This window comes from Rhinolophus sinicus, chromosome 2 (genome assembly GCF_057876585.1).
Source record: "Rhinolophus sinicus isolate RSI-liver-muscle chromosome 2, RSI-T2T, whole genome shotgun sequence".
Lineage (NCBI taxonomy): Eukaryota > Metazoa > Chordata > Mammalia > Chiroptera > Rhinolophidae > Rhinolophus > Rhinolophus sinicus.
In genome coordinates this window covers 39,268,566-39,283,904 of record NC_142502.1, presented here as the reverse complement: position 1 = coordinate 39,283,904, position 15,339 = coordinate 39,268,566, and the positions used below count along the sequence as shown (strand labels likewise).

At 39.8% G+C, this 15,339-nt stretch overlaps 1 protein-coding gene across 2 annotated transcripts in view; it reads left to right on the top strand.

Annotated features, from left to right (window-relative positions):
* SLC35F1 (solute carrier family 35 member F1) overlaps positions 1 to 14,906 on the top strand; it is a 371,967-nt gene extending 357,061 nt beyond the window's left edge. For both annotated transcript variants that reach the window (XM_074333488.2, XM_019740997.3), the window contains exon 8: positions 11,615 to 14,906. In XM_074333488.2, coding sequence (XP_074189589.2) covers positions 11,615 to 11,839 — 225 coding nt within the window. In that variant the 3' untranslated portion in view covers positions 11,840 to 14,906. The remainder of the gene's footprint in view (positions 1 to 11,614) is intronic.
* Positions 14,907 to 15,339: the final 433 nt, after the last annotated feature.

Sequence of the window (15,339 nt, the reverse complement as noted above, 5' to 3'; positions counted from 1 at the left end):
AACTGCTCTTTCCCCTGCTTCTCCCACAGCTGCTGCTTCAGATTTTTCAGGTCTCAACTTCGATGCCTCATCTTCAGAGAAGACTTCCCTGACTATTTAAGTACTTCTTACCTAACTCTCACATTATCCTGTCACCTGTCTGTTTCCTTCATATATTTCCCAAAATCATATTACAGATTCATTCCTTCAACTTGTTTTTAGTTTGTCTCCCACAACAGACTGGAAACAAGGAATGGAGTTGTATCTTTTATACTTATCACCGTCTTCCCAGCATGTGACACATAGTAGAAACTCAACAAATATTTCTTGAATGTATGGATGGTGAGGTGATAATTAAGCCCTTAGCTCAGTTATTGAATGAATAATTAATTATTTATTTTATTAATGTCATATGGCTGCTATAACAAATTCCCATAAAATTGGTAGCTTAAAACAAGAGGAATGTATTCTTTCACAGTTCTGGAGAGCAGAACTCTGAACTCTGTTTCACCAGGCTGAAATTAAGGTTCAGCCAAGCTGTGACCCGTCCAGAGACCCTAGGGGAGAATCTGTTCCTTTCCTCTTCCAGCTTCTGTGGCGGCCAGCATTCCTTGGCTTGTGCCTATGTCCCTTCAGTCTTTGAAGCCAGCATCTTCAAATCTCTCTCTGCTCCATCTTCACATCCCCTGCTTCTTTGTGTCCAAAATTTCCCTCTGCCTCCCTCTTGTAAGATACATATGATTGCATATTCGCCTAAATGACCCAGGTATATTAGTCTGCTCAAGCTACCGTAACAAAATACTGCTGGTTGGGTGGGTGGCTTAAACAACAGAAATGTATGTCTTGTGCATCTGGAGGCTGGAGTCCCAGGTCAAGGTCCAGCAGGGTTCAGTTTCTGGTGAGGCTTCTCCTCCTGGCCTGCACATAGCTGCCTTCTCACCATGTCCTCACATGGCCTTTTTTCCGTGCGTAAGTGTGGGTAGGGAGGGGAGATGGGAGAGAGTGCACTCTAGTGTCTCTCCTTATAAGAACATGAATCCACCTTTATGACCTCATTTAACCTTAATTTAGGTTTCTTCCATATCAGCCCCATCTCTAAATATAGCTACATTGGGGGTCATGACTTCAACATACAAATTTGCAGGGGAGGAGGAGCACAAATCAGTCCGTAGCACCCAGGAAAATCTATTATCTTACGATCCTTTACTTATTAACATCTGCAAAGACCCTTTTTCCAAATAGGGTAACTAATATGCAAAGGTTCCAGGTTTTAGGTTCTGGATGTAAGGGTGGTGGGGGAGGAGGGCAGTTTTCAGCCAACTACATCAAGGAAGCAAAATGATTTGTCAAACTTACATATACTCAGGGATGTTCCAATATGATGTGTGCCAATAGAGAGTAGTTGCTCAAAATTAATAAACAAGGTAAAGCAGAATAGGAATTTATGAGGATTCCTGTGACTTCTATAATTATGCATCATTGTAAGAAAATGCAGCATAAATAAGTCCAAATGCTGAGCCTATAAACCAGGGGTTTATTATTTGCACTGACAAAAAAAAAACAAAAAAAAAAAAAAAAAAAAAAAACTGCCGTTATAGATGGATTAATTGGTGTGCTCTTCTTTTTAATAGCCAATTTTATAAATGCATTTGCAGTTCAACTTGATTCAGGAATGATTCAGAAAGGGCTATTGAGGAAAGTTTTTATATCTTTGCTTTAGCATTTACTCTTTGTAATATAAAGATAACAATAGCTGATATTTACTGAACATTTGCTATGTGCCAAGCGCTATTCTTCTTCTTAGTTACCTCATGAGTCACTAGAAGCGTGGAGTGGTGAGGATATTGTGCCAGATCACAGAGCAAGGAAGTGGCAAACAGAAGCAAACCCCACAATTCTGACTCTAGAGCTCATACTGTGAACCACCACTTGATATTCCCTGGAAAATATTATTAAGCATTTCTAAATTTATTATTAAGCATTTCTAAATTATTAAGCGTTTCTAAAACTCACCGCAGAGAGAAATAGCTAAGAAAGTTTACATTAGCATCAAGACCTTTAGTATAACAGATTTTAGTGTTATCAATTCTATTAGTCAGGATTCTCCAGAGAAACATAGCCAATAGGCTGTGTGAACGTGCGTGTGTGTGTGTGTGTTCCTGTATATCTATATATAGAGAAAGTATATAGATTTACTTTGAGGAATTGGCTCACAGTACTGTAGAGGCTGGCAAGTTCTAAATCTGCACGGCAGTCTGGCAGGCTGGCAGGCTGGAGACCCAGGGGAGAGTGTTGGTGTGGTAGCTAAGTCCAAAGGCAGAATTCTTTCTTGCTCAGGGACCTCAGTCTTTTTCTCTTAAGGCCTTCAATGGATTGGATGAGGTTCATCTACTTTATGGGGAGTAACCTGCCTTAATCAAGGTCTACTGATTTAAAGTTAATCTCATCTGAAAAATACCTTCACAGCAACATCTAGACTGGTGTTTGACCAAATATCTAGGTACTATGGCCTAACCAAGTTGACGAATAAAATTAACTATCACAAGTCTATGTCCTGTCAGCTTGGCACCCATGTACATATCTCCCTACATCATACATAATCTCAAAATAACAATAACAAGGTCATACTTTTGCCTGACATGATACAGCTGTCCTGCACCCAACTGAAAACACACATTTGCCCCAAAAGAGGATGCAAACACCTTGGGAGATGTTCACTCTTCTCCTTGATATCCTATTACTTAAATACTATGATGTAAAGTCAACAATACTTAAATACTATAAAGTAAAATCAATACATCTTACATGATAAGCGAATAAGAGAAGAGAGAAAACAAAGATATTTCATATACACACAAACATATTCATACCAAAATAAGGAGTAAATACTCATGATAATTACAGTCCTCCTTTCTATAACTGGTCATGTGATTTAGCTGGTATTTATAACTACCTTCTTCCACTCCCCCTTCTGTATTCCATTTGTCCTCAGAAAGTACCTCAGTGGGTCATGGTTCTGTACCTGGTGGGGTGATCTAACCTTCATTCCTGAAGGGTCTGGGCCATTATTCATCCTGCCTGAATTGTGGTGTTGAAGTTTTCCATCGACTTGCTCACAGGGCATGGTGATACTAAGAGATACCTAACGGGTCTCCTGTATTCCAGACACACACCTCTAGCTCCATTGTGATACAGCAGCCCAACTTCCCCTTGGGAACCAAGATCAGCCACCCCAGCCAGCACAGTAACAAGAACTCCCATTTTTCCCGGTTGATTGAGAAGCATGAGGAGCCCAAAGTGACTGGGTGGCAGAGTCTTAACTTTCAGTCCCATGGAGTCATTGTGTCTCCTGGTGGGAACATGCCTCCCTTTGGGACTCAGACATTTAGGTCAGCAGAGCATAAGGTTGCAGTGACAGCAAGCAAAATGTTGCTAGTGGATCACTGGGAGCAATGGTGAGCAGGGCCACTTCCATTTCCACCTCTTGCTTCCATCGTAATGGAACAGGGGTTCTTTGAGATGTATGGAGCAGCATCACTACTGCTTCTATAAATTGTCTTTCACTAGCTTAAAATTCAGTCTCCTGCAAAATCACTGCAGCCCAGTGTGCACCTCTGTGTTGTCTCTCATGGAGAACATAGATGTCTTTGTGTTGCAAGAGTCCAAATGTGGGAGTGAAGGCCACTGCTCAGTGTACCTTGCCCACAAATGTGACTACTGATAAGAATGATACATGGGAAGGTGACATAAATGAGCCATCAAACAGCCTTTGTTGTAACTGGGCCTATAATTAAACACTCCCACAGAGTAGTCCCCTTTTATTCCACTTCTGGTTTGGCTATTATGATCTTCTTTTGCTGGACTGCAGAGAAAGAAATCTGCATGAACAAGATTTCTATCAATTCATCAAACCAAGTGAAAAAATGTCTATTTGCCATATCAAAGGTAATGGCAGAAATCCATTTTTAGGTCCGTCTTTTGCTGTACTCCTGTGTGAAATCACCCACAGGGGAAGATATTTGTCTGTACAAGAACCCTTATTGGCCTTAGATGTGATTGACCGCACAAATTTTACTGCCAGATGAACTGATTTTGCAAACCAAGCACGGGGCCGCGGAAACCAAACTGGGATGGCAGTGGGCAAGCACGGCCTGTCCCTGGGTGACAGTGTCACAACATAGAGAGGCAGGGGCCCTGGTTTCTGCTTGTCTCCTTAACAACGTGATGTTTAGAGGATAAACTGTTTCCCAGGTATTTAAATCTTAGCCATGTCTTGGTTTTCTGACATGGACAGACAATTGGCGTTTTGACTGGGGCACTCATTGATTTATTTTCTGTGTTGATTAGATGAATTTGTGGTTATTTCCTCTCTCCCAGTTGGAGAAAGAATGGGAGGTGAGGGGTGAGGTTAAGTATTCTTGGTCTCTAAACACAACCAATTTTGCTGTTTGTCAGTAGAGTATATCCCATGCCCACATTTGGTATTTTCTATGCTGTGGCCTAGAAGAAAGAAATATTGCAATATTTATTTAACCATAGAGATTTAGCCCTTTTTTTTCCTTTAAAAAAAAAAAAAGGAGAAGAGAGGGAAGAGGAGAAATAAGAGAAGGTAAGAGTAGGCTAAAGAGCAATAATAAGGCAATTCCAGAGAATTTGAGAAAGCTCTGGTTTCTCCAGGCAATTTATTTCCAGTTCAGTAAACTCAGAAGCAGAACTTTTGCCATTTTTAATAATAAAAATGATTTTGTTAGTTTAGTGCAGAGCCAAAATTCAGAGGTCAAGCATCAACTCGTTTATGTTGGCATCTCTGCGGAGCCAGGTCTGTCTAGTCTCCCTGCCCTGAATAGCAACTGGCTCAGACGCAGCGGCCATAGATCAGGACCAGGCAGAGCCTTTCGTCACAAGATCCCAGCCAGGCCCCAGCTTACAGCCTGCCCAGCAAGGAACAGCTTCCTCTGGTTCTGCTCCCACCATTCCACTCCCCGGCTCACGATGTGGTCCTCAACCCTCTGAGACACACTTGGCTGCCCAGCGATGTGTTGTCACTGCTGAGCGGTCCTCTCCTTCACACTCCAGGATATTCAGTAGAGAGGCTCTTTCCCTTCTGAGATTGTTGCCCCAAGGGTCGACCCTTCAATCCACAAATAAAGTAGGGACTCGAGAACTTGGGCTCCCCCAAATCCACTTATATCAGCCCATCGAATTTGGACTTAAAAACACGGCAACATTACATTGAATTATGATTCTCTCTTTTAAGAGTCATTTTACTTCATCACTGATAGGTCTTTAAAGTACCCTAGTACCTAGAATCTCCAAATTGTGTAATCTGGTTCTTTTAGAAACAGGATTGGGTTTATTTATTCCTGCTTGTTCTAGAAATCATGGTTAGATGTGCCAGTTCATTTATCTTTATATGTGCATTTTATATTACAGAGCATGGAAGTACAGACAAAAGGAATCTTTTTTTTTTTTTTTTTTTTTTTTTACATTGCAGAGTATCCAGGACACTTTTCACAAACTTAATTAAAAGTCTAATTTTTCCCAGATATAACTTGCCTGCTGAAATTGCCAGGCCCATCTCTCTATGTGGAAATTCTTCCTAGAAGCTCTTGAACCCTCATATTTACCAGCCTGTGCCACATAACTTCCACATTCAAGCAATGTCCAAGGACACTTAGAAATATCCTCAAATTCATTTCTGTGTAACTTCCTTATGCAGTTCAGAACCAAGTTTCAACTCTTACCATTATCCTGCTTCCAAATGGCATGCCTCTCTCAGTAGCAGGCTCACATCCAATAGACGCCTCTTGTTTGGGCAAGACAGCACGTCTTTTGGAGTTTTCGCAGTAATGTTATCCTTGAGCTATGGTCTGAGATATCTGGTATGTCTTTCCTCCCCTCATCATAGAGCTTAGGAACGCTTGAGTGCTTGAAAGTGTTGTCCCTTGCTTATATGTCATACGTGAGGAGTCTTTAGGGTAACGTTTCTCTCAGGTTCCTCAGCTTCTCCAAAAAAAAATTCAGAAGGCAGATCCTATGAGGTCAGCAAGAGCAGCCCACAGCTGTGTGTGCGTGTATGTGTGTGTGTGTGTACACAAAAAAGAAACAGAGAGAATATATGTTTGTTTAATTTAGATAGAATCATTTTTTGTTTATCCAGTTCTGTAATCCCCTTTCCTCCTAGCTATTGAGAAATTTTCTTTACCTCTTTTTTCTTTCTAATTTGAGCTTATTTTATTCCTCCTCCCAACTGCATTTTCTCTGAGCTTCCTTGGCTCTCCAAGTTGGATCTAAATTAGATCTAAATCTAAATGTAAATCTCTCTCCTTTTTTCTCAGATAGCACCAAGTCTCATTGCCCGGTACCTAACTTTCCTAAGAAACCCTACCAACTACCCTTTTCAGGTCTTTCCTCTACTTCACAAGTGACAGTTTCTTTTTTCCATTGAATCATTGTAGGGTGTTTTGAGGTTGCTTTTTGTTTTCTTTTGAGATAGAACTGTGGTATATATCTCCTTAAGAGCTAAAAGAATCTTTTAACTTTTCATTATCTATTAAATCAAAATTAGTTCTGATCTCTAATAAACCCGTGAAATCACTGAGCAAAAATAAGCAGAGTCCAACATCAGGCACATTATAAAAGCTGTATTACGCAGAGACATACACCATAAAGGGACCCTTTTAAAGTGCACTCTCCAGGAAAGAAGGAAAAACCAGGCTTACGGTCTCGAAGTGATTGGTACATATATTCAAAGTAGAACTTAAACTCAGTCACTTCATCCTTCACCTTACACCTCTTGAGCGTCCCCCATGTTCACCTCTGCTTTCCCCTGCTGTCTTCTTCGTCAAGGTAGAAAAAGAAAGCTGCCCTTGAAAATTGCTCTCTTCCTCACATATTCTAGTTGATACAAATGTACTTTGAAATGGCTTTCAAACCATGCAGCTTTCTATTTGTATAAACTTAGGCTCATTAAAGTCATTAGTTTATTAAAACTCAACTGGGATGTTTAATATCAAAGCTAAAATGAAAATTTGGTCTGTCCTTAATTGATGTACTGAATGTCCCGTTAGCTAACTAGTAATCATATTGAAATGCCAGCTGGCTAAGAGCTAGGTTTAATCCCGAGCTGGAGGTTAAAGAGCTCTGGACAGCCTTATCATCAGTCTTCCAAGCCACGCCTCTGGATAATGGCTTATGTCCCAGATAGATTGCTCCAAGTAACACACAACTATTCTCCTTCTGTGTCACGAGTGCTTCCCGATCCTTGTTAGCTAAGAGACCTGTCAAGGTGGCAAAAGGCAGCAGCAAAGTAAACAGCGTGTGCAGTGTGGTAGTGTTAATTCAAAGTGCATCCCTTCTCAGCTTCTCAAAGCTACAAGTCGGATAAATGCAGGCAGAAGTGTGCGTGCAGCACAGAACCGACAGCATCTCCTGACAGGCTCCATTTGGCTGGGAGAGGACCACAAAGTATATTTAGACAACAGCCCATGTTCGTAAATGGAAATAGGAAGCCTCTACCTGAAACTTGCCTCATCCATAACTCGGAGATGGCTTTCTGTCCCCTTTAGTGCACCAGAGTAGTTCTGTTCTCTTTGCTTAGGGAACTACACATGAGTATTTCTTTGCAGATCACAAGCAAAGCAGCTGGAAATATACAGAATTTTTGTTGAATTGATTGGTTCTTTAAATGAATGCTCCATTGGGATAAGTGCAGAATCCAGACCTGAGGGTCATCCTATGACCCTCATTATTTTTTCTATAAATCTCTAAAGAGTAAAAATAAACTTTTTCTCACACTTTAAAAAAAAAAAATCAAATTTTCCTGTCATTATTTCTAACACTCAGTATTTATACAGATTAATCATAAAGCTTGCCTTACTTCTCCCTTTTTGGACTTGTTTGTTAAATAAAAACTTTCTCTACTGTCTATTAATATAATCTCTTGGGTGACTTCCAAGCTGTCTCTGCCATATAAAATTCCATGCTATCTATATTTTGAACAATTTTAGAATGAATTTTGTATGAAATAAATGGAAATAGAGTACCGCTGAATGTGTTATCATCCTACAGCTATGTTCCTGGAAAATGCTTTGTATTGCATTTATCATTCAATATGGTGGGCCCATGTCCAAAAAAGGGATAATTCAGGTATTGTTTCTTACAGTGGCAAAGGCATTAGCTTTAGAAAAATTAATATTAAAATATATGTCATACTGATCAAGTCAGAATATGGGAGCCAAAATCAGAAATTGAGAGGAATTCAAATCCTTTTCACTGAATACCTTGTATCAACATTTTTCCTGTTCCTACTGCTACATTATTTCAAATACCAAATCCAAGTTTAGGGAACCTCCTATTCCAATCCACTGATCAACAGCTCTCAGTCTTTTACCCAGACTCTTGCCTTTTGCAGTGTCCCTCCCAATTCATCATCCTTATCACTCTCCTTTGACTGACTCCAGGTTGGAAGATGCCTTTTGGAGTCAGTGATTAAGAATCAGCACTATGACTTCCCTATCAACGAGTTTTTGTTTCATATTTTACGTATGAGAAATGACATTGGATTATTAAGTTTAAAGTTTCAAAAATTGCAATACAGGCCGATTTTTTGGTACAGGCTGATTTTTACTTTTTTCTTTCTTTAGTCTGAAACGTCTCCATAATTAAATTCATTCATCCATTCAAAATAACCAATAGCAAGTAACCTGTAGTAGATGCCTACACAATGCCAGGCTCTGTGCTTGGCCTTGGTCAAGAAAGACACAGTCCCAAGTTAAGGGACTAAGAGAAAAAGGCAATTTAATCCATGATTATATAAGGGTTATAAGAGCGTGCTATAAAAAATAACAACAAAGCAATACCAATAATAATAACAATGAAGCCAGTAGGAATTGACTGCTTTACGTGCTTTATTTAATTTAATGTTTATAGCCACTCTATATAGTAGGTACACTTATTATCCCCACTTTACTGATAAGGAAACTTGGGCCTGGAAAGGTTAAGAAACTTGTGCATAATGACAACTAGAAAGTAGTAGAGCTGGGATTTGAATCCAGTTTATAGTAGAATGCAGTTGTAAGCTCGAAGCCCCCGTTCTTAATCTCTCTGCCTCCATCTGCTACAATAGAGGCAGACTCACATCTAGACTTGCAAGGCTCTAAAGAGGCATGAGTGGAGTTTTGAAAATGAAAGTTATTGACAAAATATTTGAAATGATGGTAAAATTGGAAACAAACCCATTTCATTCACCAAAGTTTCAGATAAAAGATAAAACTCTTGAATGTAGAATTTCAGGAAGCAAGTTTGGGGGTAAATAGGTTTTCTGAGATCATACACAACAGTACTGAGTTAGTGGTCTTCTTTTCCTATCATTTTATTTTACAAACAAATTCATGAATCAAAAAGTAAAGCACATTTAAGTTCATTGGGAAAAGCTGAATTAATTATTTCAAATTAATTAAGTAAAGCTGTTACAAGCTGAGTCTAAGGTATAAATCCATCTGAGGAAGTATTATCATATGGTTTTCTTTCTAGAAAGAAAATCAGAAAATGATCTTTTGTCTTAGCTACCTTGTTGCTGCTAATAGATACATAAAATAAAATAAAAAGAAGGGGGGAAGGCAGGAAAGAAAATAGGAAGGAAGGGAGCAAGGAAGGAAGGAAAACACCCACTACCATGGCAGGAACTTATGCCAAAGGACTATTGTAGGGACAGAGTCCCAGAGTGCAGTTTCCAGGCTCGCAGCCTCACGTGGAAAGGTGCTGGTTCAGGTAGTAGATGGTCATCAGCTGTGACTAATTGGCCATCAGATATAACCAGTTAGCCATTAGCCACTGATATAACTGCCGTGGCTAAGCTAGCAAGCGCGGGTTAGGGATTGGGGATTGCAGTAAGCAGTAAGCAGTAAGCAGTAAGCAAGTGAGGTTGGTTGGCAGAGAAGTGGAAGGCGGTTTCGGATCCTGTGGCTCCTGCTGCCTGTGTCTCTAACCCAGCCTCCAGTGAGAATATAGTGGTATGACTCCCCTTGCTATGGCCCCTTGGGTGTTCCTTTTTGGCCTCACCACGTCCTGCATTCTTATATGGGGAGTGGAACCAGAGACCCCACATGACACTCTGCATGACAACTATCTTTTCTATGTGCCATTTTCAAGACTGTCTTTCCTATTATAACCATCTTTTTACTCTTTATTATAGCTTTGCATCTTACTTTATAGACTTTTCTGGATACTTTTCCTGTTCTCCTTTCTTCCAGCTTCCAATTAACTTTTGTCTTTTTACCAGGTTTTAGTTCTTTTTATGAGCATAAAAATAAAATAGGAAAATCAAATTGATCCTTTTTTTCCCACGATACAGGATGTGGTCAAGACAGGAACAATAGCAATTTACTAAAATGAGGTTTAACATGCCATAGTGCTTTGTATTTGTTTGGCCCCCTGCTTCTTTACTGAGACTATTAAGTCCTTGATGGTAATGTTTTCATTTCTTTTTCCCAGTACAAAGTTCAATGTTTGATATAGAGAAGTCATAGAAGAAACTATTTGTTGAATGGAATGAATGAATGAATGAATGAATGAATGAATGAAATAACAGAAAAGGCAATACAGTGGGTTACCTAACTTTCCCCCAGTAACTACTCAAGTAACTATGTACTTCCAGTATAACTACTCAAGATACAGAATTGTAATTTTTCAAAAATATTTGTAAATTCTTGGGCATTTGTATAAACCAATATTTTCTTTTTTTCTTATAAAACTCTATGAATTGTTAAGCAAGTAGTTTAGAAAGAAGTATGCTGTATATACAGAGGGTGCCAAAAAATGTATACACATTTTAAGAAAGAAAAACTGTATTAAAATTGTAATATTCAATATATACTGATAACAAAAGATGAATACAAGTCACGTTTGACTTCTGCAGTTACAAGAGGTGCTCAACGTGGTTACCATCAGCATCCAGACACTTCTGATTACGGCGAACTACTGCTTGAGCAACGTTGACCAAAGTGCCACTTGTATACATTTTTTGGCACCCCTGGTATAGACCTGTTTGATTTTGTTTTCAGAGTAGTAGGGCAAGAATGGAACATTATACTGTTTCTTTCCGTGCAAGGATAATCTAACCTTGCAAAGATAGTCAATAACAGTTCCTACTAGGAAGACAAATAGTGCCTGAATTGGATTAAAGTGAAATAAGAGTCTCTGAATTCAGCTGTGTCAGGGAGGGATTTGGTGTTTATGGCTTCATTACCTTAAATGGAATATCTATATTTCTCCTGGGTTTAATAAAGCCAAAAACAGCCAACTGTTTGTTGAGTGATTGGAGATTTTTTGCTTTTAACTTGATGTATTTTAATTTGTACTTAACTAGCTCTCGCACATCAGGTACTCACTGGCATTTTAAGAACAATTAGCTAAGTGTTCCTCTGTGTTAGCAACAGAGTCAAGAAATAAGATAAGGAAAATCAATAAGGCCAAGCCAGTTTAGGAAGAGAAAATTCACTGTCCATCACAAACACTGACCAGTTCATCAAGCTGCCTATTCTCAGAGGGAGCGGGTCCACTGGTCTCTCTGGGCCTCATTACATATAAGTAGTTCTGCTCCGAGAGCTAATTGACTTTACTGTTGTGTTTTTAGTTTTCAGGACTGTATCTCCTGTCTTTCTTCACCATCCTCATCGGGCTGGTGCTCTATTCCTCCACCTCCACATACATAGCCCAGGACCCCCGGGTGTACAAGCAGTTCCGCAATCCTTCCGGACCAGTTGTGGACCTACCGGCCACATCTCAGCTGGAGCCTTCGGTCACCTACACCAGTCTGGGCCAGGAGACCGAAGAGGAGCCCCACGTCCGCGTGGCCTAAGAGGACGCCCTGCCTGCCCACTGAGGACAGTGCAGTGGCCACGTGTTCGTCCATCATCTCTGTATTGTACATAGAGAAAGGTATTTATTAGGTGTGGTTTAGACAGGTGGGCTGCAAATCCAAAAGCCTGTAAAAGGCACAAGCTAAACATCACTGGAGACACAGGTTCCGATCCACCTGATGGGGGGATGCCTCGCTTGTGTGTATCCTGATCACACACTCCCACCCCCACCCTCACCCCACATTAATTACTGAGAACACTTTCAAACAAAAGCAAGTATTATTATTATTTGTATTATTATTGATATTCTTATTACACTGAGTTTCAGGAGGATGTTTTGTACTCCTGATGGGAACTATTGCCAGACCCACATGTAGGTAACATAAATCCCACTTTTCTATGGCAAGTCACTTTGTAAGAATCATACTTTTATGTTATTTTATGTTTGGCACAGTCTATATGAGTGCTGCAGGCCACAGGAGCTCCACCCTGAGAGGTTCCCTTATCTGAGGGACCTGGTGGCTAATGGTTTCCTCTGTTACCTGTTGGATTGCCTGCTCAATAAGTATTTTGTGCTGTGACCCTTGTGGGGAGGGGCAACTGACCATATACTTCTCTATTCTAGGAATAGATATAAAACAAACGTGTTAGCTTTTTTATATTTTAATCTCGGATGACTCCAGACCATTGCCTTTCTGTTGTGCCACATGGTTCTGCTAATCGAGTCCCTGTAATAACAGAATAAGGAATGTTCCATTTCTGTGGCTTATGGGGAACCCCAGAAATAATATGATTTGTGTTTAGGATAATATATATATTTTTAAATCTTTCTGTCCCTCCTTATATCCCCTCTTCAAAAAAGTAGATTTGCTTTTCTTTTTTCCCTAGATTTCTTTAGTGATGATATGGAAATTAAGGCATTGGAAAAAGCCATGGTCCTCTGCCCTCTTAATTGTGGGACACCCTTTTTGAAATACACCAGCATGGAAATTACCTTTCTTGTAGAGTGTCATTGGTGGCCTCCCAGCAAAGTGAAGTCCCTGACAACAGCTCGATTGATTTGTTTGACCACTTTACCGTGGTAAAGACGTCGCCAATGAGAAAGTCTGGCATTTGGGTGTTATCGGGCATCCATTCAATAACAGACTATATCAACACAACATCCTTACGCATACAGAGAATTATTACAGGGTCCTGATAAGGCTTTGAATGATATGTCACTAGTCTAGTTTTGTTGGCTTAAAATAACCCCCTTTTCAAACACAAGAAATCAAAAAACACCGCAGACCTCTATGAATTAGAAATAGGTTCTACGTGTCAGTATGTGAACTGGTCTTTAAGTTTGGCTGGCTTCAGTAACATTCAAAAAGATCCTCGATGAGGTTACAGGGTTTGTAAAGGAAAAATAAATGCTTATGAAACTTTGGGCAATTCAAACCAATACATCTTAAGCAAGCAAAGCAAACACCAGAGGGGTCTCTGTACAGTAGGAGGACCAATTACAGCTTAGTCAGGACTCCCAGAGAGCCTGAACAAGGCCTAAATACGGAGGCCATAGCATCCCAGGCTGTCAGCCAGCACCCATGTGGTCCTACTGCCTGCATTCTACCCAGGGCAGGTAGTCTGCCCTCGGAGATGGGAAAGAAAAGTATCTTCTCTGGTATGCAGATCTTACGGTCATCTGTGTTCAGTCCCCTTAAAAACATGTTTTTTTTCTTCCCTCTGGAAAAACAATCAACGTTAAAGCTATATCAAGTCAAAACAACTTTGCCAATGCCTGCTCTCTGCTACCTTTTAACCTAATTAAATACCTTTCTCTGAATATTTTGTCCATTCCTATCTGAAGACCTTTAAAGACTGTGGTTTTATTTTTGTGTTTACATTCGTTTGGTTTGCATAATTTGCTTGATTTATTGCATTTTTAGTATTTATTTTAAGCCAAATGTTTTAGTCTTTTTTATTCATTTTTATGACACTAATTTGTAGATGTTTAGTAAAATCTTATGAGAAATAAGTGGATGAAAATTTTCCCAGTAGACTCAGTGGACTGGGAATTTTTCTTTTTTTTTAAATTTCAAAAAGGTTTGCAATCAATTTAGTTTAGGATGGCTAAAAGCTGCCATCTGAATTATTTTCTAGGCTATTTTAATTGACTCCATTGTATGGAAACGAAGTGTAAATGTTGAGGAGAATTCACTGTATACCCTTCATCATCCCGCGTCCTTGAGCACAAGACTTTCACTGGGGTACCTCACTCTGTCGGCTTGTCTCCATTCAGAAAGGCTGACCACACTGAATTATCCGAGATCAGGAGTTCCAGATTAGCCCTTTGGAAAAAAAGAAAATAGCAGCAAACACACTCTTTTTCTGTGTAAAAACATTGATCCTTTGGGAGTAGGGAGGGACATGGGACATTAACTCTAGCTATTTTTGTTTCTGGAATCTCATAACCTCAGTGGACACCAGCAAAAATTTGAGCTTTTCAGTCCACCACCACTCCCTCTTCCATGAATGAGACTAGCAGATTGTACAGAATTTGATTGGATAAGTGAACCACAGTTTTCTTAAACCCAGATAAGTGGTGGTTCTGACTTTCTCTCTGAAAACCTGCACTGGGGACATAGCTTGCCTTGGTCACGTTTTCCCTCAGCTCCAAACTCTGACATACACAACCAGGTAGACCAAGCAATAGAAAAATTTGCACCACTGTGTCCCATGAAAATGTTTCAATGTTTAGTTTAGGTATTGCTAACTCGTGCTATTAACCTTTTGACAAGCGTGTAGTATTATTTGTTTTGGGTTTGTTTTTGATTTATAACCATTTAGTAGTCCCCAGCTAGCTACCAGTACAGACTTTACCCCATGGGTAGGATTCTATTGTCAGGCCACATAACAAAGCACATTAATCCAGACACTGCAAATGGAAAATATGAACCAAAAAAGAAATTTACACTGATAAGTTGAACAAACTCTCCATTTTTGATATTTGCATGCTCCCCTATGGACTGGCTGTGGCAATGTAATGCCTGTATAATGTTTTCAAATAAAAATAAATGCTTTATGAAAGCACCGAGTTCTTGGTTTTCTTGAGTGTTTGTCTGCACTATGACAACCATGGAAGCAGTTCCTGGGGGATGCTAGAAATAGCAACGAAAGTAGATAGCAGGGTACATGTCAAAATAAAAACCAGCAAGAAAATATTTCCAAATTAGGAAAGGCACAGTTGGTCTCAGAGCTGTAGCTTCGAAAAGCCAAATTGAACATGTTTGTCGTTTGCAAAATTAATTATTTGGATGCTTAAGAAGACTCTGGGCCTACAACTTCCAGACCCACATTTAAAACACATGTACGACAATATAAACTGACCCCCAAGAAACAGTTTCTCATAAAGAAGCAAAGTTCTGTGTAGGTTGCCCGTGGCACAATGCCAGGCTTAAAGGGTGAGCATTCTTCCTGAGCACATTTATAAAGCAGAGCTGTTCACGCTTTTGCTTAGAGG